Source organism: Penicillium lagena (assembly GCF_028827675.1).
Source record: "Penicillium lagena strain IBT 129212 chromosome Unknown utg000005l_segment0_segment0, whole genome shotgun sequence".
NCBI lineage: Eukaryota > Fungi > Ascomycota > Eurotiomycetes > Eurotiales > Aspergillaceae > Penicillium > Penicillium lagena.
The window spans coordinates 2,050,621-2,074,170 of record NW_026623226.1 but is presented as its reverse complement, the minus strand read 5'-3'; the positions used below and the strand labels follow the sequence as shown (position 1 = coordinate 2,074,170).

The following is a 23,550-nucleotide window of genomic DNA, read 5'->3' as shown; positions in this document are numbered from 1 at the left end:
CCAGTCATTTTTCACCCAGAATGATCTACTATGCAGTTAACATGGATGAAATAAGAATGATTTGTTAGTTGATTTGATTAATTAAACTCGCCGGTTAAATCTCTCCAGCATAGGGAGATTGAATGCATCACCTGTCCAAAAGTCCTCGGTGAGGATCCCCTGGAATGGATGCAGCACGCTGGGACTCCCTGCTGTTAGTCCGTCGTGCAGTTGCATCGGAAAGTCTTGGAATCCTGGAAATAGACCCAGTGTATGTGTATCAAATAGCTCTGTAGTCGTGTCATAGAGATTATCTGGGACAAATTGCTGGGCTTGTGACTCAAGAGAATCATGAGGCGAAGTGTGATGCATAGGTTGTTCACCGGTTGAATGGCCCTGAGCTGGAAGACCTTGTTCACTTGCACGTCTTGTATTTGCAGACTCTTCAACAAACTCCATCGCTCGATTGATGATATTTTCGAGACCATCGCGATGTTTCTTTAGCTTTGGGTTGCGCTCTGCCATCACAAAGACTGCAGATGAACAAGCGCGCAAGTCATTCGATACCGTGGTTGTCCAAAGAAATGGTGACCGGAAAAGACAAAAGCTGTGAATTTTGTCAGAATAGGACTTTTGTACAAGAGAACACCTAGGTACTCACCACATAGTAAGCCCGGCCATGAAGACGGAGTTGACAAGGAGAAAGGAAAAACCCGAAGAGTCTCTCTGTTGGAGTCTTTTAAAGAACTGACACATTTGACCCGAGGCTGACAGACAAGTTTCAATGAGCTTATCTTGTGGTTGCAAAATACTCAGAAATGGTTGAACGAGTATTCGGAGGGAGTTGTTCCAGTGCATGTGCACAAAGTCTTTCTCTTTGAGGTCGAGAGAAGGCAGAGATTGTTTGTAATCCTGCAGTGAGGCCATCAAAGGAGCAACTTCTGGCAACATTTGCGAGACGGGTTTGTCGACACGGTATATACGGGTATGAATTTGAGAGACAATGCGATGCAGCTGGATCGAGGCAATAAACCTTCCAATCGTAGGTTTCTGTGACTGGACATGTATACTCGCATTGTTGCTGAGTATCTGTATGATCATGTCATCATTATTGATTGAATCATCCAGGTTATGCGGAGGCACGGTATCGATCTCTTCTTCTGCAATACTAAATGGTCGGCCGAGTGCCCAAGCAGTGTATCTTTCAGTCAGATATACACTCCAAAAGAGACGGCGTCTCATCTCTGCCTCATGTGGCTTCAGATCGCGGTAGCGCGCCTCACGATGGAATCCAAAATCGACACAAATCCTCATCGCTAATCCAATCATGTACCACACACTGGAGTTGGAGGTTGAGCGAAGATTGTATAGGACCAAAAGCATCATTGCTTCGATGCTTGCAATTGAAAGCGACTCTCTATGAGTTGGATCGAATTGTAGGGCTGTGACCAAGAAGGCTTTTGGGGGAGTTGAGTTGTACGTCTCAGTCATTTGAGAGATAGTTGCCCCAATTGCATAAACCATGAAGAGCTTAAACTTCTCAAACTGACCTTGAGGTGTTGAGCCAGGCGGTTGATGTCTCTTCGTATGCAATTCCAGGATCTCCGTGCGGTCCAGGAAAGGAAGGCGTAGATGCATGTTATTGAAGTATGCGTCGAGAATTTGTGAGCCCACGACGTCATCAGGAGGAGCAACGTTGTCTCGCTCGGTGCTTTCCCACCATGGCTCTGATTTCTGGCTGCTGGAGTTGACGGGCAACAGTTTTCCTCCGACCGTGCTGTGGACTATTCGGCCAAGATTTTCTGCAATGGAGAGACCCGATGATGGACCGAGATAGGCTGTCTCCCCATCTGTCTCATGTCCAAAAGTCAAAAAGCGAACTACTCCATCTAGTTGATCCCTTTGCGCAGTTGGATGGTGAGACAACGTGGATTCCTTTGCGACCGTAGACTGAGCGGTCGCTGATTCTGGTGCTTGATTCAGAACGGCGGCAAGTTGATCCTCAAGGGTTTCGATCCGGTCAACCAAGGCACCTTTGGACATGCCATGGTGCCATGACGGAGCAGTCTCGGCTCGTGAGCAGGGTTGATTTGCGGATTCACAGTTCGTGCATGTGGGAACCCCGACGCAGCGCTGTTTCCGCCGATGGCAGCGCTTGCAGGATTTCGGGATACGTTTGCGTATTCGGGATTCGGGATCCATGAAGAGAGAAGGCGCCTTCGATAAAATTTCCCCGCATGAAAAGATCGCTTGGGCCGCGGCTGACTGACTACGAACTGGGGAGGATGTGAGTTAGTTACTCAGATTGGCGGAGTCATGCGTGCGCTCGAGCACGCCATCATGGACACAAAAAAATAAAAATAAAAACCTAGCGATAGTGTTCCTTTCGTTGGTCGCTGCTGCAGTTTGCAGAGCATATCACATTGAATAAGCCCGGTTGTCTTCTGCGCATATCCTTGCACCTTCTTCGGGTTTATGTCTGTCAACGAACACCAATACTGCAAGGATTCTGTAAGTGTATATGCATGCATGCGACCACGAAAGCAATCATAGGTAAAGTCTTTCTTGTATAAAACTGACCCTATGATCAGATCTTCCATATTGACCCCCCACGCAAAGAAGAACCATCATCCATCTCGGCATTCATCCGATTCCCCCACGTTGACTAAACCGAATACGGAAGGACTGCACCGAGCCATGTCCTCCCTCCACGCAATTTCGGAACCAGATTGCCGAACCGTGCAGAGAACTAGTATAGAACTGATCTAATACGATAGCTAACTAGCTGGAGATAACATTCTGGATTTTTCTCCGCTTTGTACCCCGTGGGGAGCTCGGTAGTAGGCCCAAGCTGCACCGAAATATTAGAAATATCGAGATGCCCCCGTTTTTGCTCGGCATAGTCAACCTTCCATACTTGTTTACAATAGAATCATGTTGATGACAGGAATTTCCAGTCTGAAGGGTCCAAGACTCTTGCATTTGATCAGTCTGACCTGCTCAGTCGCATTTGTACTCTTCGGATATGGTTGGTCTCCAATATGTCGTATTTTTGACTACTCAGATCTAACCAGCTCATAGAGCAAGGGGTAATGGGCGGTGTCATTACCGGTCCAGCCTTCACCAAACAATTCCCTGCAATTAACACCACAACCGGCAATGGCAGCTCAACGCTCCAGGGTCTAGTGGTAGCCATTTATAATATCGGCTGTTGGGCCGGGTCTCTGTTGACCATGTTTATTGGCGAGAGACTGGGTCGCAAACATACTGTTGTTGTTGGTGCATTTGTGCTTGCAGTGGGCACTGCCATTCAGTGCTCAGCTTTTCACATTCCCCAACTCATGGTGAGCATTCCCATGTATAGGGTCAATGATTAGTTATTCATCTGGATTTCAGGTTGGAAGAATTATTACGGGTACTGGGAATGGGATAATAACGTCCACGATTCCAGTGTGGCATGCGGAACTAGTCCAAGCAAAGACGAGAGGGAAGTTTATTACGACAGAGCTTTCAACTAACGTGGTATGTATTCCCCATATTTGACTTTAGGAGTGCACTACTAACCGAAAAAAAAAATAGGGCGGTGGTAAGTTCTGCTTAAACTTTTGTCTTTGGTTTTGCTAATCCCACTGGTACAGTGGCAGTAGCATACTGGGTCGACTATGGATTCGGCTTTGTGGATAGTGGCATGCAGTGGCGGTTCCCAATTGCTCTTCAGATTGTCTTCGCTTTGTCGACTATTGCCTTGATAACCTTTCTCCCCGAGACACCTCGGTGGCTTCTCTCCCACGATCGAACTGAGGAGGCCATGGAAGTTCTCGTGCGTTTATACGAGCACGAAGGCGTTGAGATTGCTGAAAGAGAGAGACTGGAGATCATCACTGCAATTGCTCAGGAGAGGCTATCTCAGGAACGAATGGGAGGGAAAGGGTAATTATTTTGCAATGGTAACAATCTCCATGCACAGAAAGCTTACTTCTGGTCCCTTAGACCCATTCGGACGGTCTTTTCCAATGGCGAACAACGCATTTTCCACAGAACCATGCTAGGCGCGGGCTCCATGATTATGCAGCAACTGACAGGGATCAATCTGATCACGTAGGTGGATTTCCAAAACTCGGAAGATTTAATCTAACACATGCTAGATACTATGCCCCATACATCTTTATTAAGAGTGTTGGATTTAGCCCACGCCTATCGAGCTTGATGTCAGGTTTCTTGAGCTTATTCTATTACCTTTCGACCCTCATTCCAATTTTTATTATTGATCGAACAGGACGCCGACCTCTTCTTCTAGGAGGACTAATCGGAATGTGCATGGGGATGTGCATTTTGGCAGGAACAACCTCCGTTGTTGCCTTCGCCCCAGGAATTGCTGCCACCGTGGCCCTGTTCTTTTATGACTTCTGCTTCGGAGTAGGCTGGATCCCCGGGCCATGGCTGCTAACTGCAGAATACGCACCTTTGGTGACGCGCTCACAATCGGCTGCATTTTCGACTTCAGCAACATGGCTGTTTACGTTCATCGTGGCGGAGATTACCCCACCTGCAATTTCGAATATTGGGTATAAGACCTATATTATCTTTGCGGCTTTGAATGCTGCCTTTATCCCGTTGATCTACTTTTTTTATCCGGAGGCAAGTTTAAGTTCCCTTTGAAGATTCTTGATTCTTACGTATTATCATAGACAAAAGGAAAAACTTTGGAGCAGATTGATCTCCTATTCTCAGGCCCGAAGGTCCTGATGAATATTCCGGAGGAAGAACTGATCCGGATGCAAAAACACGAGATTCACGTTGCAGCAGCAGAAAAACGGCTTAATCTGGAAGCAAAGGATGAAGAGAGGATTTTACATATGGAGATTGTCTAGCGAGGGGCTGCGAGAATAGCATCTTGCATGCGTGTCATACTTTCAGATCGGCTTAGGCTTCGAGCTCTAAATGACCAAACAAGAGACCTTGCATGTTTGGAATGTCTACTTATTAGAAATTGGAAAATTTTTTCAAGGAACATAGATTGCATTCATTGTTGTACTAATGATTGCAAGGATATACCTGAATAGCGCCTGTCGGCGATCTCCGATGCTTGTCATCCGTGCGGAAGCCACCATCGAACGGAAGGATTGCATACCCCGTTGATAAGGGAACAACCAAGCTGCATAAGGCAAGATAGACGCGATCGAAATTATCATGGAGGTTGCTTATTAGAACAGCCTGGATGCCGGGATTTCGGCGTCCGGTTATTCAACCCGGCCTCAATGACAGCCTCGTCCCGTCATGACTTTACTTAAAGCTGATTGTGGAAAGTTTTAGTTCACTTTTGTCCTCTTTAAATTGTCATTCTCAAACTCTAATCGATTATGGACGAAAAAGGTTGTGACGAATTGCGGCTCAGCGGCAATCAAACCGTTCAAGCAATCGAGAATCCCATCACACCAAAGGCTGCTGCAAACGATACTATTTCCATTCCTAATGGTGGAACATGGGCATGGATCCAAATAGTGGGAACATTTTTCATCTTCTTGAATACCTGGTCAGCACTTCTTGCCGTAACAGAATATAAAGACAGCAATTAATACATGTCTTCAGGGGAATACTCAACACATTTGGCGCATATCAGACCTACTACGAGACGGGAGACCTATTTGTGGCGTCATCTTCCACTATCTCATGGATAGGCTCGGTGCAATCCTCTTTGTTGTTAATATTAGGGTTAATCACGGGTCCTCTCTACGACGCAGGTTATTTCCATATTTTGTTGTCCACGGGATCCTTCCTAGTAATATTTGGACACATGATGACCAGTCTGTGTCACGAATATTATCAAGTCATTCTTGCGCAGGGCTTCTGCGTTGGCATTGGAGTCGGACTTATCTTCATTCCTGGTGTTGCCGTTCTGTCCACCTATTTTGATACAAGATTGGCACTTGCAAATGGGATCGCGGCTACGGGAGGTGGACTAGGTATGTGGATTCCCATGTTCAAAGTTTCATTTATAACATTAGACTTGTGTCTAGGTGGAGTTCTGTATCCGATAATCTTTCACCGACTCATTGACCGAATTGGATTTGGCTGGACTGTGCGAGCAATAAGTCTGATCATCTTCATTACACTTCTTATACCACTATTGGTATTTAGAATCAGAGTTCAACCTTCCAGCAAGCGGAAAATGTTGGATCTTTCCGCGTTTAAAGAACCCGCATACACTTTTTTCGTACTGGGTGGAATGTTGACATTCATATCGCTCAACATTCCCTTCTTCTATATCCAATACTTTGCAGTTACCAAGAAGATTGCTGCCGACGAAGTGGGATTTTACTTGCTGTCGATTATTACAGCAGGGTCAGTCTTTGGCCGAATATTCCCCAACCTCTTTGCAAACAAAGTCGGTCCGTTCAACATCGTTTTTGTATGCACCATAATTTGTGGCGCCTTGATGTTTGCACTGATTGATTTGTCCAATTTGGCGGGAGTTGTGGTGGTTGCGTTGCTGTACGGTTTCTTTTCCGGGGCATTTGTCTCGCTGCCACCAACATGCTTCGTCCGCCTTTCTCCCGATAGGGGCTTAATTGGAACCAGAATGGGAATGGGGTATGCGGCCATGACGGTTGGTAATCTCATCGGAACGCCGGTGGCGGGGGCAATTCTTCAGGATCACGGATTCAACGCCATGTGGATTTTTGGAGGAGTTATGTCAGCTGCTGGTGGTTTGACCATGATGATGAGTCGGAATATACTTGGTGAATGGAAACTTTTAGCGAGTATATAGTGAAAGAAGTTTAGTGGACCCGGATTGAGAATTATGGGAGGATAATCGATGCCTACCTACTGTTCCATTGACTTCTTTCTATTGCTGGAACTTAGAAAGCTGGTCTGGATAAAAGGATAAGCTGTAGTAGATTCTTGAATCTAATCAAATCACAGAAAACAAGGAAACCATGGATATTGTAGTAAAGACTCTGAAACAATCTTCAAGCAGCCACTGTCGTCGACTGTGTGTTCTCCACATGGTCTGTCACAGTTTTCAGTTTCTCAGTCTGGGTCTGAGCTTCTTCAGGGTAAAAGTCAATCTTTCCCCCGGATTTGATAACACCGGTTCGATCCAGAACAGTACTAGAGCGTACAAAAGGGTCAAGCTCCCAATAATTCTCGCACAACTTCTTGATCACCTCATCTCGGCGATCCTTCAACCCTTCAGCCTCGGGCGTTAAGATTGATTCCGCGGTGAGACCGAAGAGCTCATCTCCAAGTGTCTTCCTTCGTGCAAGTACCTCATCCCGCGTTTCGGTATCCTTCAGTTTTTCATTTTCCTTAGATGCAGGTTCGATGTATTCATACTCCCAATCCTCTTCACCACCAAGTTCCTTGATAATGTGCTCCTTGGGGATAAGTTGCTCGAGCTCCTTTGCACCGTTGATGAAGTGCACTTTGGATGCAACGACTGGGTCGAGGATTCCGTGAATAATTTTCCAGAAGCCTGGATTAATGATGAGCTCGTGATTACTTTGCAGAGAAGCTGGACAAACCGGAGAAGATCCACGGCGCGTTGTAGAAGATCATCGCACCAAGAGACTCTGGATAATTCTCTTGGAAGCAGTCGACGATAAATTTGACAGGAGGAAAGTCCTAAACATGTCCACGTTAGCTGGTGAAATGTATAATTACTAAGATGCGATGCTAAATTACCCAATTCGAAAGACTGAATGAAGTGAGATCGAAAACAATGGACTGGTTTCCGTAGGTATTAGCTTTATTTCATCCATAATGATACTGTATTCACTTACCATTGTGTCTACCGGAGGAACCATGAGTAATCGAGCCGTCTCACAGCACTGGATGATGTAGTCGTTCAGTCCCTTTTGGGTCTGCTCATTCGGGTTATGCAAGCGCACTCGAATAATACAAATGGGACGATTCCATTTGTCGGCACCATGGTAGTGGCCCTTTCCAGTCTGGAGCTGTAACACAAAGCCCTCGCCATCCTTTTTCTCAGTCGAGTTCTCTGCTTGCCGTGATTTGGCCAGGTAATGCTTTTCGCCCTTGAGCAACACCTCAGTGTCCACTTTGTATTCGTTAACCCGCCAATTCAAGGCTCGGACAAATTTGATCCACGCTTTGGGAACATTCCATTTCTCTGCGCGTAGGAATCGGAGGCACAGCGCGTCGGGATGGTCTTGTTTGAGGATTGTCAGGTAGGCAGCTCGGAGGTCGTCGCCCGGCAGCTTGGACAGAAGCGACCCCACAGCTTTAATTTCGGTTGCATTTGCATGCAGGCTTTTCAGAGTCTTGAGCAGATTTTCAGGGATCGCAGAGATCTCCTCCTGCGTAGGTTCGGTGCGCCGACTCAGGGAGAAAAACCGTCGATGTACTGTCGCACTTCCGTTTGATTCACTGTTTATCGCAGGGATGCTTGGGTCCCATGATTGCATCAGGATCCTCCAAAACTGTCCTAGCTTTTCCTTTTGTGATGCATCGAGGTTCCCGAGCCAGCCAGCTGGGACGTTTGTGGTAGTTGCTGCCATGGTATTCACAGTCAAAAGGTAATCCGATGGGGCAACAAAGAAGAACGGGTGCCCAGGTGGGATCTCTCGATCCTTTTATTATTGAAGCTTTGAATAAGCAAACATGGGTTTGTCCATGTGATAATGTGTTATTTTCAGCTTGCCGACCTAGGTTCCTCGGGGAAACGCAATGCCGCAGCCTTAAGTGGGGCTACGGCAGGATGAGGGGGTCAAACCGCAGATATAGGCTTAGGGCCGTCCTTAGGTAGTTAGGGTAAAGTGATTCTGCCAGGGCACTGACGTAAAAGTCACAGAACCGCTATTATTTACCCCGCAGTGTTTGTCTGGATCGACAAAAAGGCAAAGAGGATCATCCACCCCGTCTAGAACGCTAGACAATATTCCCTACTATTTTACAAGCTTTATGACTGTCTTTTTGAGCTCGCGAAACGAAAATGGCTAGGCTATGTACTCGATGATCCCTGCAGTCAGTGATAAGAGCTGCTGCATCGAGGCCGAAGCGATCTCCGTGACAGCCAAGATACGGGAGGGTCTGAGCCCTTATTCCCTTTCATGTTGGCGGGCCTGCTAGTAGACACGAGGCCATCCATGACAGGCATCGGAATATCTATACAGCCAGGACCAATAGAGATCAACGGTACATAATGAACGAGACAATCAGATATCAAGGAGGAATATCCTTGAGCTTAATATAATTATAATATAATAAGGAGACGGGTGCTCTTACGTTCGTTAGGTAGTGAAAAATCATCAGAGTCGAATATGGAAGACAAGCTTGCTGTGTTGAGCGAAGTTTCAGACGTTATAATGCTGGATGTGTTTGAGCATACTTGCTGAGCCGCTTCGGGGACAGAGTGCTCAGGGCATCCGAATGAGAAAGAAACCGATACAAAACCACAAGACTCGATTTGAGATTTGGCAATGTATGATTCAAGGATTCTTTCAGTCGCTTCGTAGACCAGGTACATGAGGTCTGCCTGGCCGTCTTTTACACTCACCACCCTAGATCTAGTGCAACCGGGCGAATGCCTTCGGTACAGCTGATTCGTTTTCGGCTAGATATATTAGACATTCAGTGGTAAGAGAGAGTAAGTTCCTGTTTTTACTCACCGTATCGTCTACATCTACGGTCGGGTGAGAGCCGCTGCAGAATATATATCATGAAGTCTTTTTATTGCAAGTCAATATTCAAAGCAATTGTTTTGAGCCTTAAATTGAGAATCTTTGGCTGGAGGGGCACCCAAATTTGAAGGCCATAGGTGGGTGGAGAAAGGTAGGACTAATTAACCTCGCTATTCGTCGCCCGAACCACCCTCCAAGTACTCCTTAACAGTAGACTTGAAGTTGGAATGGGTGGGTCCGAAATCTTTCGTAGGCGACGGTATGTTACCCTAGATTCCGATTCCAGTTTAGGCTGTTGCTATTCCTTCTTCTTTCCACAATATTAATACTTCAGAGCAATTGAGTTTCATGAAAAATTTCCAAAGGGTCACTGAAAATGAAGGGATCGACCACTACTGGCATGCTGATCTGAGACCATAACAGGCACAAACACTTCCAAATCGGCAAAAGGGCCACTGAATCCAAGGGAGAGGATTCTTTGGCTGAAAGTCAAAGATCGGAATCCTCCCTTGCTCTAGTTGGACAAAAAATAACTCCGGGGTAGAATGTTCGCGTCATCAACAAAGTGTACCGGAACTCTAGTGTCCATTGAAGGGTCGAGAACTCCCCTTCCCCCCCCCCCTTGGGAATTTAATATAAAACCCAAGTCCTCATACCATTCGAGAAACATCTCTTGGTTTTACTTCATTTCATCCATGGATATTGCTCTTCGAAGTCGACGTCAACCTGTATCCAAAAATCAACCTGCATCCACAATGGAGATCGATGCTTCTTTGGATACAACAAACCGCCCTGATGAGTGGAAGATAGAACAGGGGATGGCAGGCCACAAGCTGCCTATCCTTGATCAAACTGGAAGTGAGACTATTCACTTGTATCCACCGCGGCCCACGAAGTTGGTGCAGGATGAGGAGGCTATTCGCTCGGTCGGCAACCGTACCAAGCTGTTTGCTCGAGAGCGGCAAGGATGGAAAGGGTATTGTTTTCCCTAACATAATTTTTGAATGTGAGGAAGTACGGAGCTAACAATTTGTGTGTAATAGATATGTAGAGTGGGAAGATTATCCTGAGAAAAAGCAGAAGGCACACAAAATTCTAACATCTCAGACCTTCCCACCTTGCCCCGATTTCAATTTTGGCCCAATACCGGGAACGAACCCCGTGCTTCCTGGCGACGACTTCAAAGCATGGCACACTGCACTTGGCGGGGAGCTTGCTTCTGTCGCAGATGACTCCTGGCGCACCGTTCTTCGTGAGAAGCATCCGGACATGCTGCACCTTCTGCAATTCCCTTACAATGGAGAGCCCCCCAAGCGACTAGTCACCTCTAAAGTCATCACACCTAATCCGCTGCATTTTGTGCGGAATCACGGAGGCATTCCCATCATCGAAAAAGATAAATGGGATATGACCCTGGATGGGCTGGTACAGCATCCGCAGCGATATACTTTGGACGATCTCATGGATGAGAGCAAGTTTCCTCGGATGGAGAAGACTGTCACTATTCAGTGCTCAGGAACCCGCCGTATTGAGCAAATTGGATTGTATGGCGGACAGGGTGATGAGGTTCCGCAAGCACCGTGGGCCGAAGGTGCTATCGGCACGGCGCGATATGTGGGTATTAGCTTGAAGAAACTCATCAAGGATTGTGGTGGTCTTACCAATTCAGCCAAGCATCTCGAGTTGTATGGTGCGGAAACCTATGTCAAGGATCTCGAGGTCGGCAATTACGTGGTTAGCGTACCATGGTCTAAAGTCAAAGCTAATGAGGTCATGCTCGCTTGGGAAATGAATGGCGAGCCCTTACCTAAGATCCATGGATATCCTTTACGGGTCGTCGTTTTCGGATATATTGGTGCTCGGAGCGTCAAGTGGCTCTATCGCATCAAGGCTATCAAGAAGCCGTCCCTTGCGCCAGTCCAGAGCAGAGAATACCTCTATTTCAACCAGCAAGTGGGCAAATACAACCAGCGCCCGACAGACGGCATTCAAATCCAAGAGATGCCTGTCAGCTCCGCTATCATGTCTCCATGGACTAAGCAAGCCATTGTGCATATGGGCAAAATCCGTTGCAAGGGCTGGGCTTACTCCGGTGGAGGTCGATGGCCTGAAAGAGTTGAGTTATCTGCAGATGGCGGTTTCACATGGTACGAGGTGCCACCTGGAAATTTGTCCAAAAAGGGCAAGTGGACATGGCGTACGTGGGAGTATGAGCTCCCCTGTGAGGTTGAGGGGTGGATTGAGATTGTTTGTCGGTGCTGGGACAACTCTCTCAATACGCAACCTCTAAATATTCGTGCGGCATGGAACTGGGGTCTTCACGTTACATCCTCCGCTCATCGAATCAAGGTTTACAGCGTCAATAAGAAGAGGGAAATTACGAGAAAGCGTCTTGACAAGTTCGAGCAACTTGGTATTCCTTTGGCTCCGCTTACTCACTACGACCCAGTGTCTGGTCAAACGCAGGAGGAGTACGAAGAGTACTGGAACACGCATGATCCGCGCGATGTTGATGATTGATTTCGAAGTTTGGAGGAGATTGTTTAATAGTTTCTTAACATTATTCTTTTAATTATCTTTTTGTTGATCTGATTTATTCAACTTGATTTCAATCGCTGAGAAAGGCTTTAACTAACGTTATCGCTTGTTGATGACTACATAGTTGTATTCATGGGTGGGTTGTAAAGGTTATCACATGACTTGGTGACTAAGATTTGTTTTTGGTGCTTCAGCGCTGTGGTGCCAAGTAGTATTGTCAAACGGAGCACAGCCTCTTCTTCGTCGTCTGAAGATAGGACGACAAGCAACGATACCAATCTCAACTCACTTGACTTTGAGTTACATTGTATTCTATACTTGAATGAATCTGTTTCACCCCTGAACCATGCCCACTGTTTCCAAAACATGCCAGAGTTGTGCAAACTCCAAGGTCCGCTGCATCCGAAGCCCGGATAACCCTCACACGTGTAATCGGTAATATCGACTTCGGGCCAAAATGCGTTAGAGCATGTGCAAGACTGACCCGTGAATAGATGCTTCCGTCTAGGAAGAGAATGCATTCGTCGCGAGACTGGTCGACGTTTCAATGGTTTCCACAAGGATCGGTGAGTGGTCTTCACCGACTAGGTCTTATGTTGATTGACCCCTGTAAAGGAAGATCGAGGCCCTCGAATCGAGGATCAAGGAGCTTCTAACCGATCGAGCTGCAACCTCAGAGGAACCGTCAGATGCCCCTACGAATTCAGTGAGCAACGTAGAGAATAAGCCCACTTTTGAAAGTGCAAATGACCTGCACGATGTTGTCGACCGAGGATTTCTGAGTATGGTGGCTGCTGAAAGGTATTTAGAGATTTTCCGGACAACTATGACCCCTCAGTTTCCGTTTGTGGTGGTCTCTCCACAGGTATCTGTCCTGCAGCTACGGGAGGACAGACCTTTCTTATTTCTAGCCATTCTTGCCTCTGCATCATACGAAGACATGCCGTTGCAGCGGCTACTAGGGGCTGAAGTTAAGAAAGTTATTGCCTGCCGTATGGTCCTCAATGGAGATGTCTCTTTTGACTTGCTGCAAGGGCTATTGGTGTTCTTGGCCTGGTAATGAACGCGCCTGGAAATACTTCATAGGTCTAATCATTCGAAACAGGTCACATTACCATGCGAAGCCTCGTTGCTACACTCAATTTCTTCAACTGGCCATTAGCCTTATCATCGATCTGCGACTTGATAGACCGCCAGAGTCAAAAACGTGGAAGACCAAACTACTCTTTGCGCCGCAGTTCAACCTGAACGACGCAAAATATAGTCGAGAATCTTGGCATAACGACGAAAAAAGGGCGCTCATTGGTTGCTATTACTTATCGTCCTCGTAAGTGATCTTCGTTAGAGTGTATCAGCCCTACGGCAGCTCATTTTTGGCGTTCATATCAGGATTTCAATACATGTACTGAAGCAGTCTAATTTTCCTTGCACTTCATACATCGAGAAATGCTGCCAGTCTCTCTATGACACGCCGGAACACACATACGATAAATACCTCATCTACATTGTTCAATTACAGCGCATCGCAGAGAAAATAGACCGCCTATCGGCAAGTCATGGACAAGAGCTGATGAGACCGGGATCGGGAACCGAGCTCTATGTTATTAATATGAAGTCCGACCTTGAATCATTTCAAAGTCAATTACCCTTTAATATTGACGATACTCGTGAGTGGATCTAAGACTTGCTTTAAAGCAATGGTTCGGAATCTTTGCTTATTGACTACGGGTAGCATTACTCGCGATTCATTTCCACACGACTGGCCTATCATTATACCAGCTTGCTTTCACTATAGCAGGACAGCAACCAAAACACAAATTTACAACCTCACGGTCCTGGCGGGATGAGATGTCCTATGCGGCGCTCCACGCCGCCGAATCCACAATTCATCTATATCTTTCGCTACCTGCTGATTTGGAACTGGGGTTTGTCAACACACAGTGGGTACAAATGGCATTTGCAATGCTTGCAGCCTACCGCCTTACTGTTATAGTCTCTAGACCAGAGCAAACCGCCGCTTTCGTTGACACATTGGCTCAATTGCGACAGCGTGTTGGAGCATTGTCAACTCCCCACGTGGATTTTAACGGTGGGCGAGATGTTTTCTTTGGCTTCAGAAACCGCATCACATATATTCTGAACAGACTCGACGGAAGTGATAGCAAGGCAGATGCAATGACGAGCAGCGTGGGCATCGATGAAGTGGATGATTTCTCACATGCACCAGAATATGGATCTACAGACTTGGCTAGTTGGCCCCAAGTGGGCTCGCTCATGCCTATGATTGAGGATGCAGAGTTTCCGCATGATAGTCTTTTCGATGCTTCCATAGAGCAGATGATGAGAAATTGGATATAACCGTGGAATTGAAATGTACCCAAGACGGCGAACCACTTTTGACAATGACTATCGCAAGGAAATTCCTAACACACACGAATTTAACCGAGAAAATCTTACTGAACTAGATTCTTTATATAGCGAAAAGGTACAGAAGAAAAAACTTAGGAAGAAGGTACTAGCAGTGTCGAAATGTTGCCAGAAGCAAAGAAAGGTAGAATCGCTGGAGTGAATACCCTTGTAGACTAGATCGTTCACGGGTGGGAGCAATTGAACGGAACTAAAGCATTAGAAACATACAACTGAAGGGGTAGACCAACTACCTATGATCTAAATTACACCATTGCACCCATATATGGTTCTCCGCGGCTTCTGGCAATTTTGGAGCTTGGCCCCCATAAGTCTGGTGTATCGCCGAGCCGATCGGGTCGCGAAGAGCCACTTCACCGACCCGAGTGTTCCCATAAAACAAGCTCTAGAAATGGTGCCAGATATAATTTATGTAGAATTCAAAACAATTAATTCATTCCTTCGTTATTCCCAACACTATGGTCTCATCAACTGTTCGTTTCGTCTCTCTCTGCTCCCTGGCCTTGTCAACGTTGGCATTCACACCTTGTCCTCTCCTTGGATCTCCATATCCACCATTCACTTTGAATGCGAGTGATCCAACTATTGCAGGCGCCCTACAAAAGCTTACCCAAGAATTTGACCAGCTCGTCAAAGAAGATACTGGTCCAAATGGGCGGATATCGCCTAACACCACCTTCAGCATCGCATTGTTCTCGTCGAACACGGGAGACGCGGAGAGTGAACCTGCCTTCTGGCAATACCATTATACCTCTCCTGCACACAGAGTGACTTCAGATGTCTCTCACAATGTCACACAGGATAGTATCTATCGCATCGGTGGACTGACTGAGATTTTCACTGTATGGAGCCTTCTCCTTGCGGGTGGGGATCAGATCTTGAATGACCCTGTCACCAAACATATTCCGGAGCTCTCCAACTTTGTTAAAAAGCAAAATCTTTTTAATAGTGTACAATGGGATGGTGTTACTGTTGGACAGCTCACAAGCCACATGAGCGGTATTGCTCGAGATTGTGAGTTTTTAATGTCATATAAAAGGGCCACGGAAACAGACTCTCTAATTGCGCTTGTACAGATTGCTCTATCGACTTAGCATCTCAAGAAAGTGCCCCCAAAGCTGGGTTGCCACCCCAGTTTACTAGTCAATTGCCTTGTTGCAAAGACAGCTCTATGTGCAATGCCGATGGTACGACTCCCTGGATGGTAGCAGACAATCTTAAAATCTCGGCTGATGTAATTATCAGAGATTCTTCAGGATCTAGCAAACCGATCTCCCGTTGCCGCTGCTGGCAGTACTCCGAGTTATTCAAACATGGCCTTCCAACTCCTGGGATATATACTGGAAAAGCACACAGGCGAGCCTTTCGACAAAATTGTCCAGAAGCACATCTCAATTCCGCTAGGAATGAATGAGACTACTGTATTCGCACCGGAGAACTCATTGAAAGGGGTCATTCCGGTTAACAAAGAAGCCAGTGGTTGGTCAACCCGCCGACCAGAAAATGAAGCGTGGGTTTTTGATCCCTGCAAGTGCGATAAACAAAGCTAATAATCCTACTACAGATCGACGTCCATGTTCAGCAGTTTAAGGGACCTCGCCATTGCCGGAAAGGCCATTCTAAACTCAACCCTTCTCTCCTCAGTCCAAACACGCCGCTGGTTGAAGCCTGTCTCGCACACTTCAAATCCGGTCAACTCTGTCGGCAGCCCCTGGGTCATCTACAGTGGTGGAAAGTACCCGAATACTTCGATGGTGGACGTGTATAGCGTCCTGAGTAATGAAGGATACGACGACGGCCTCTACAGCTCGTATTTCGGCCTGGTACCAGACTACGGGATTGGCTACGCGATCCTATCTGCCGATATCCAAGCGCCTGCTGACCTGAACGCACAGGCAGATTACACGCAAGCCGTACTAACCGGAGCCATGAAGACGGCCCTGGAGCAGGCCGCAAAGAACTTTGCTGGCGCGTATTTGGCATCTGGCAATCTCAACTCATCCATCACTGTCACCTACGATTCACTGCCAGGATTATATATTGAAGGCTTTACAAGCAATGGCACGGATTTCCGGCAGACGCTGGCAGAGCTCACGGGTATTACGAAAGCATCGAATCTGAGCATTCGGTTATATCCAACTCAGCTCATTGAGAAGAATGACTCTAGCTCCAAACAGGCCTTTAGAGGTGTTCTTCAAGACAAGACCGAATTGGCGGATGCTGGTACTGCGACTTGTGTGTCCTGGATGGACCTGGACAAGTTCCAGTATAATGGGCATGGATTGGATGAATTCATCTTCTCGCTAGACTCCAAGGGCAAAGCTCTTAGCGTCGAGATGCCGGCTCTGGAAGTGACTCTAGTAAGGAAGTAAAGTCACTGTTATTGTGCTCTATTCCAATTGGATTGGATGTATTTAATTTTAGCCACGTATGACGGGTACTTGTAGTCATTATGGGTCCTTCAAATACACCAAGATCCATATCTTCATTTATGCTTTGCCAAATTTTTTCTCTATGCCGCAGGAATCGTTAATACGGGGTGGTGAGATCATTCCGAAGGTTAAATGCTCAAAGGGCGGTCGGATGCGGAAGAGCTCTTCGCCCCACGTCACCTTGGTACCCGATCCACATTTTCAGAAAGCATTGACAATCTTACGACAATGATTGACCGATCTGTGGGTGTAACTACGCTTATTACGCTGAAACAACGGGTCTCTTCGAAGCAGTTGTCATGATGTAATTGACTATGGAGAACACTGAACGCACTGTGAATGAATGCCAACCGCACACCTTAACATAAACAAGGAAATCGCTCACAGTCAATCTTACTGGTTTCAACTTACACCCATCAACGATATACACTTGTTTTCAAAATGTCCGATCAACGATACTACACCCTCGCCGAAGGTGAGTTCGGGCCATCATATTCAGGATAGCTTAAACTTACTCCAAGAAGGATGTCCCTTCGCAAGCAGCAGCACTGCTGTTTTGATGCGAAATCGAGAGGGCGCTGGGCTGGGACTCCTACAAGACACCCAACTTATTGAAACTCTGGCGCATTTCTCCCACGAAAGAATCCCAGAGCGGTATGATCAATGCCATACCTAGGTCGTAGCAGAGACTAAGCTGATTCTATTTATTTTTAGTGTCGTTCATGCCAAAGCTGTTGGGTAAGTCAAAACATTCTGCCGAATTGACAAATGGACGAACTCATTTCTCTTTCTATATTAGCGGCTACGGAGAGTTTGAAGCAACTTCTGACTGCTCGGATATCACCTCAGCTAGCTTTCTTAACAAGGCTGGCAAGAAGACTCCGCTGTTGATGCGTGTTTCTACTGTCGGTCCAGAGGCAGGCTCTGCTGATACATCTCGAGATGTCCATGGCTGGGCCATGAAGCTATACACCGACGAAGGTAACCTGGATTGGGTTTTTAACAACACGGTGGGTGAAATTTAAGAAAGAAAAAGAAGTCATGTTTCTAAATTGACTTTAGCCGGTTTTCTTCATTCGGGATCCCATCAAATTTCCTTCCATGAATCGCTCTCATAAGAGACATCCAAGGACCCATCTTCCTGACCCAAACATGGTAAGCGCGAGAAATGCAAGGTATATTTTGAACTGCTAATAACTTAATTAGTTCTGGGAGTACGTGCTCGATTTATGGAGTTCAAAATGTTATTGGTAACTAATAGAGCAAAATTCTAGTTTTCATGTGGGTAATCCAGAAGGAATCCACGAGCTGTTGCATCTTTTCAGTGATCGTGGAACCCCAAAATCCGTGCGATTCCTGAACTCCTACAGTGGACACACATACAAATTCACAAAAGAAGTGAGCGGTCTAGTTGACATTTTTAAATTTCTCAGTCACTTACTTCATTAGGACGGCTCCTTTAAATATATCAAGATCCACATCAAAACGCAACAAGGGATCAAAAATTTCACCCGAGAGGAGGCCACTAAAATTGCAGGCGAAAATCCAGACTACATGATTCAGGATATGTTCGAGGCTATTGAGCGAGGAGACTACCCTAAGTGGAACGTTTATGTCCAGGTCATGGATCCATCTGAGGCGGTCAACTATAGATGGAATATCTTTGACATGACCAAAGTCTGGCCGCATAACGACTTCCCACTTAGACAGATCGGCCAGATAACACTGAATCGCAATGTGAGTATAGCTTTGGTGGATACAATACTATGTTCGTCGATACTAAGGGTTATTAGCCTGGCAACTATTTTGCCGATATTGAACAGGCGGCCTTCTCACCATCAACCATGGTCCCAGGGCTTGCAGGCTCGGCTGATCCAGGTATGCTAGCTTTCTTTCACGTTTTACCTCACCAACAGCGGGCTCATTTGCATCTTAGTCCTTCAAGCACGACTATTTTCCTACCCTGAGGCGGCTCGATATCGCTTGGGTGTTAATTACCAGATGCTGCCCACGAATGCCGCCAAAGTACCCGTGTACTGCCCATTCGAAAGAGATGGCAAGATGAGATTTGATGACAATTATGGTGGGGATCCAAATTATGTCAACTCCACTTTGCAACCAACCAAGTTCTACCCTGAGGTGAAAGGAATAAGCCCAAAGTCCATCAGCCTTCACACAGAGCATGAGAAGTGGGTTGGGGAAGTCACAACTTACACAAGCCACGTTACGGACGATGATTTTGTGCAGCCTGCGGCTTTATGGGAAGTCATTGGTCGGGATTCTGGACACCAAGATCGAACCATAGGCAATATCGCTGCTTCTCTCAAAGGGGTTTGGTCTGCCAAGTTGCGAAATGACGTTTATGGTTAGTAATACCTAGATTTCGATCTCTTCGGGATACCTTGGCTGACTTACTTTTCCAGCGCTGTTTTCCCGTGTCGACCAGGACCTCGGAAAGAGAGTGCAAAAAGCTACAGAGGCACAAATCAAGAAATAAGTCCTTGTGGTCCATTTCAAAATTGACAAACGAATAACCATGGAATTAAAAAAATTTATAGACCAGGGACGGAGAAATCTTACACGATGATGATTTCTTTACACGACGACGGTGACATGTTTTGAAATGCAAATTGAGGGTCCTAGTTTGATAAGAATCACTCTGATAATACCATCAGGAAGTGTCAAATCGGAAAGTCTACTATCGCCACACCAATGACGCTACTCATTCGCTCTGAGCAGTGCGCACTGTTTCCATCTTTCATTTCATATATTCTCGTCATTTTCGACGTATACATGGAATTTTGACTTTTCTTCTATACGAGCTGTCAGTTGGCTTCTTTTAAAATGCTGCATACTAGTTTTAAGGGTTTAAAATCGCGCACCGAAGGATTCTTTTTTTTTTTTACAAAATTGCAAAGACCTCGTCAATCTGACCCCATGAGCCTATGATCTTCATTGATTTAAATTTATTCATTGACCCCAGATAAAGAAGTGAGCCATACCCACGATACATTAATATGATAGCAAAGCCTAAAAGGAATCGGAAGATGAAATTGCCCGCAATCAACCCAGAACAGCAAAAGCACAACACCACTCCACGTTATGGCTTCCCGACACTTGGGCAGATTAGTCAAGTCCGTTTCATCGGAATTGGAGAGCTCTCGGAAGATGAAGAAGGCATTTCACAACACCATACTTCAGGGTCGAATTCTCGATGCCTGACAAAGAGATATTTTAAATCGATTTTTCCCCCCCAATTATGTGATCTTACGTACCTCAACATTCCTCCTATCTCCCAGGGCTTGATTCGCATAGTTTCGAGTTTACATGTCGCGAAGGGTTGCCCACGGGTTCTTGGTATCAAAAATCCGCGTGGATTACCTATGGGCGGATCCTGCTCACAGCGAAAACCCGCGTCTCATCTACATTTCGCGCAAAGTGGTCACCTGACCAAAGAGACAATAAGGTGGCCCAGTGACATTTTTTGAGTTGTCACATACCGATCCAAGGCGAGGAATGGACAGCTCATATTAGCATAGTCTACACTGCACTATGTTCAAACACAGTTGCTGTCGAATGTTTCTTTCTCCTCACTACAGCCTGACACTGTCCGAATAACGTCCTTACAGTCGGTCATGTTGCGCACAATTAAATCATGGTGCGAGCCGACCAGCAGACGGCGCCCTTTCCTGTTAGAAACGCGTTCGTCTCAGCTGTTCATTGTTTTGACGATCTCGTTATCGCTCTTTACTGTGCGTCGGGCAACCCTTTGCCAATTTTCAGCCTGAGGATGCTAATATCTTTAATTTGACAATAGGATGTTTTTCTCTACGCAATGGTACCCTAGAATTGATACCCTTTGAAATCTGAGCTAGCCTTCTAATCTTGCATTGTCTGCGAAAGATTGTTCCTATAATGCCAAGTGTTTTGGTTACTCGAGCTGATGTATCTTTTCAAGATCGTAAGTTGTCTTATTTGGACATTTTCTTTGTCTTTTTTATGATATTTTACTCGGAGTTGACGCAATCTTATCGACAGGTGAATACTGGACTAGTTTGGTTCTAATTTCAGAAGCTGTATCTGCTTTTTGCTTTGCTCCTGTCTTTGGCTATCTGTTAGATGCAGCGAAGACTCGACAGAAATGGTTTCTCTTTGGTCTTGTCTTTCTACTAGTATCTATGGCCTTGTTTACCGCTGCTTCCTCTATCCCTTGGTATATAGGGACAAGAATTCTTCAAGGTGCTGCGAACGTCATGGTCAGTCTATCTGCGTTTACCATTGTGAGCGACACTGTCCCAAGAAATCGTCTAGGCCAAGTGCTTGGCTATGTGGACATTGCCTTCACGCTAGGATTCACACTGGGCCCCATGCTGGGTGGAATTATTTACCACAATGCTGGATATTACTCATTCTGTGGGACAGTCTTTGGTCTCATTGGTGTCGATTTTATACTGCGATTATTGATAGTCGAAAAGAAAACTGCGGCTAAATGGTTATCTTCGGAGAGCCGTGAGGGCAACGATGAAGCTCAATGCTTGAGTCAGCACAGCGAGGCTTCTCAAAAGAAGCCGAGCCAGGTATTTGCGATATGGAGCCTTCTTCAGCAGCCACGAATTCTTATTGCTACATGGGCGGTGATTCTACAGTCCCTTCTAAATACGGCTTTAGATTCTGTACGTTCAAACAGATAACAGTGCATTATCATGATACGGGCTTGGCTTACTTTTCATATTTGGACTTCTAGGTGCTCCCAGTCTTTGTGGAAGATACATTCCATTGGAATACTTTCGGTGCTGGGCTTACGTTTCTTCCAATTGCTTTAACGGTGCTGTTCCAGCCTCTTTGTGGTATGATCATCTCCTCTCAATGTTGATAACTTTGTCATATTAACCATCTAGGTTATCTTTCTGATCGATTCGGAACCCGTATTGTCGCAGCCTCGGGGTTCACTCTGCTAACCCCTTCATTGATCTGCATGAGATTTGTTCATGAGAATACTATGCAACAGAAAATTCTTTTCTTCGCGTTACTGTCTCTGTTTGGGCTATTCACCAACTGCAGTTCCCCCTGTCTTTTGGTGGAGATGCAGAAGGTGGCCGAGGAGATGGCAGAAAAAACGCCCGGCATCTTTGGGGAGAAAAGTGCTACAGCGCAGACTTTCAGCATCCAGCAAATGGCTGTTTACACTGGATTTACTGTCGGTCCAATACTTGGAGGCTACGTTGATAGTCACTATGGTTGGAATACCATGGTATTGTCCCTTGGAATTTTGCCCGCCCTCACGGCGGTGTCAACCCTCTGGCTTTCAGGGCCTGGGTCAAGTAAGAAAGCCACAAAGGACTGATGTGGAGCGTGTACCTCCTGTTGAGAAATAAAAAAAATGATAGATGGAAAGCGGACCATAAGGATGCTTTTAAATGTTCAAGAAAAGTTGTGTAATTTCTATGGATTCCTGGAGGTGGTTTTATACAGGAGGGACCTTTTTTCTGCAGAACACATACAAAACAATTCCATGCATCGCCGCTTGGTGGTCCTTGGGGGAATCAGAGAGAGATCAGAGGGAGTAGGAAGGAGACCTGGCTAGCTATATATCCGTCTTCGGGCTGACGCAGTTCGATTCTGAATAGCTTCATCTTCGTTGGTGCTCGGCAGATGGTTGTTGAGGAATCAGCCTTGAGTGTCGCCGGGGACGCTTATAGAACACCGCCGTGATGTGATACCTCAGCTTATCTCACTAGGAGACAGCCTTATATTGTGTTTTAGGTGAAAAATAATCTTAAGAATAGATGGTATAAGGTACCTCTCCATTCAGGGCTGAGAGATTGAGGCCTTAGGCATCAGGGCGTGGGTCCTCACCACGTTCTTCGGGCTCGAGGGGGCACGTAGCTAGGAGTACCCAGGAATTCGCTAAAGTACTCTGCTCATTTGGACCACTCCTCTAGGTACTCCCAGGCGCGGAACTTTCGAGTATTCTCAGTACATACTGTCAAAGTCTGGATGTACGACGGTCCCACAGGGAATTGTAAATTACCAAGAAATAAATCACTGATTTTGATAAAACTGGGAAATGCTCGACAATTTAGAGGGCGTACTAATACACGATAGGAAATATTGATGAGGGGTAAAACCCCTGTATGTGACCGGTAGGAATTCCAATTCTTGACACATAGTCTATGTTCTTGAGGGTAACTAACTAAACGTTAACGCGGTTCCCCATTCGTAGTACCACAAAGGAGCGGGTCCAAATGAGCAGGGTACTTTTAACGAATCCCTGGGTACTCCTAGCTGGGACCGCGCTCGAAAGATTGGAGTTCGGAAGCATCTTCAACCTATATTGCTCTATCAAAAATATATCAGAGACAAATGAAGGCAAAACCGGTTACCGGGAAGAGAACATAGAAAAGGAGCGAAGTAGAGAAAGTCTTTTAAGGGTCAAGAAAGAACCTACGGAGAGCGACAACTTGACCATCTACAAACAGGATGGTCAAGCGACTAGAGCGTACAGGGCGTAGACTTCCAGAAGCTTTCTT

General features: G+C 46.1%; 9 protein-coding genes across 9 annotated transcripts; 7 read left to right on the top strand and 2 right to left on the bottom strand.

The window, feature by feature from the left end:
- Window positions 1–81: 81 nt before the first annotated feature.
- On the bottom strand, window positions 82–2,181 carry N7510_007553 (uncharacterized protein; the record flags this gene model as incomplete). Its single annotated transcript, XM_056979478.1, has 2 exons — window positions 82–586; window positions 641–2,181. 2 exons carry the CDS (start codon window positions 2,179–2,181, stop codon window positions 82–84), a joined length of 2,046 nt encoding a protein of 681 aa, XP_056832521.1.
- Window positions 2,182–2,913: 732 nt separating this feature from the next.
- N7510_007552 (sugar porter family MFS transporter) lies at window positions 2,914–4,638 on the top strand (the record flags this gene model as incomplete). Its single annotated transcript, XM_056979477.1, has 7 exons — window positions 2,914–3,007; window positions 3,061–3,323; window positions 3,376–3,501; window positions 3,559–3,565; window positions 3,618–3,909; window positions 3,970–4,077; window positions 4,125–4,638. The coding sequence occupies 7 exons, from the start codon at window positions 2,914–2,916 to the stop codon at window positions 4,636–4,638; spliced, it is 1,404 nt and encodes a 467-aa protein (XP_056832520.1).
- A 701-nt stretch (window positions 4,639–5,339) lies between these two features.
- Window positions 5,340–6,748, top strand: N7510_007551 (MFS general substrate transporter; the record flags this gene model as incomplete). Its single annotated transcript, XM_056979476.1, has 2 exons — window positions 5,340–5,528; window positions 5,549–6,748. The coding sequence occupies 2 exons, from the start codon at window positions 5,340–5,342 to the stop codon at window positions 6,746–6,748; spliced, it is 1,389 nt and encodes a 462-aa protein (XP_056832519.1).
- Window positions 6,749–6,950: 202 nt separating this feature from the next.
- N7510_007550 (CRAL-TRIO domain-containing protein) lies at window positions 6,951–8,501 on the bottom strand (the record flags this gene model as incomplete). The annotated part of the gene is made up of 4 exons (XM_056979475.1): window positions 6,951–7,456; window positions 7,506–7,605; window positions 7,666–7,707; window positions 7,764–8,501. 4 exons carry the CDS (start codon window positions 8,499–8,501, stop codon window positions 6,951–6,953), a joined length of 1,386 nt encoding a protein of 461 aa, XP_056832518.1.
- Window positions 8,502–10,378: 1,877 nt separating this feature from the next.
- On the top strand, window positions 10,379–12,143 carry N7510_007549 (sulfite oxidase; the record flags this gene model as incomplete). The annotated part of the gene is made up of 2 exons (XM_056979474.1): window positions 10,379–10,599; window positions 10,667–12,143. The coding sequence occupies 2 exons, from the start codon at window positions 10,379–10,381 to the stop codon at window positions 12,141–12,143; spliced, it is 1,698 nt and encodes a 565-aa protein (XP_056832517.1).
- A 364-nt stretch (window positions 12,144–12,507) lies between these two features.
- Window positions 12,508–14,519, top strand: N7510_007548 (Zn(II)2Cys6 transcription factor; the record flags this gene model as incomplete). The annotated part of the gene is made up of 6 exons (XM_056979473.1): window positions 12,508–12,596; window positions 12,656–12,727; window positions 12,777–13,217; window positions 13,267–13,488; window positions 13,551–13,828; window positions 13,894–14,519. 6 exons carry the CDS (start codon window positions 12,508–12,510, stop codon window positions 14,517–14,519), a joined length of 1,728 nt encoding a protein of 575 aa, XP_056832516.1.
- A 527-nt stretch (window positions 14,520–15,046) lies between these two features.
- Window positions 15,047–16,960, top strand: N7510_007547 (serine hydrolase domain-containing protein; the record flags this gene model as incomplete). The annotated part of the gene is made up of 4 exons (XM_056979472.1): window positions 15,047–15,602; window positions 15,665–15,775; window positions 15,834–16,098; window positions 16,153–16,960. 4 exons carry the CDS (start codon window positions 15,047–15,049, stop codon window positions 16,958–16,960), a joined length of 1,740 nt encoding a protein of 579 aa, XP_056832515.1.
- A 501-nt stretch (window positions 16,961–17,461) lies between these two features.
- Window positions 17,462–19,517, top strand: N7510_007546 (catalase; the record flags this gene model as incomplete). The annotated part of the gene is made up of 11 exons (XM_056979471.1): window positions 17,462–17,495; window positions 17,542–17,674; window positions 17,735–17,758; window positions 17,820–18,030; window positions 18,083–18,175; window positions 18,227–18,234; window positions 18,295–18,418; window positions 18,470–18,757; window positions 18,814–18,898; window positions 18,957–19,385; window positions 19,444–19,517. 11 exons carry the CDS (start codon window positions 17,462–17,464, stop codon window positions 19,515–19,517), a joined length of 1,503 nt encoding a protein of 500 aa, XP_056832514.1.
- Window positions 19,518–20,935: 1,418 nt separating this feature from the next.
- On the top strand, window positions 20,936–22,364 carry N7510_007545 (MFS transporter; the record flags this gene model as incomplete). The annotated part of the gene is made up of 4 exons (XM_056979470.1): window positions 20,936–20,981; window positions 21,059–21,693; window positions 21,765–21,867; window positions 21,919–22,364. The coding sequence occupies 4 exons, from the start codon at window positions 20,936–20,938 to the stop codon at window positions 22,362–22,364; spliced, it is 1,230 nt and encodes a 409-aa protein (XP_056832513.1).
- Window positions 22,365–23,550: the final 1,186 nt, after the last annotated feature.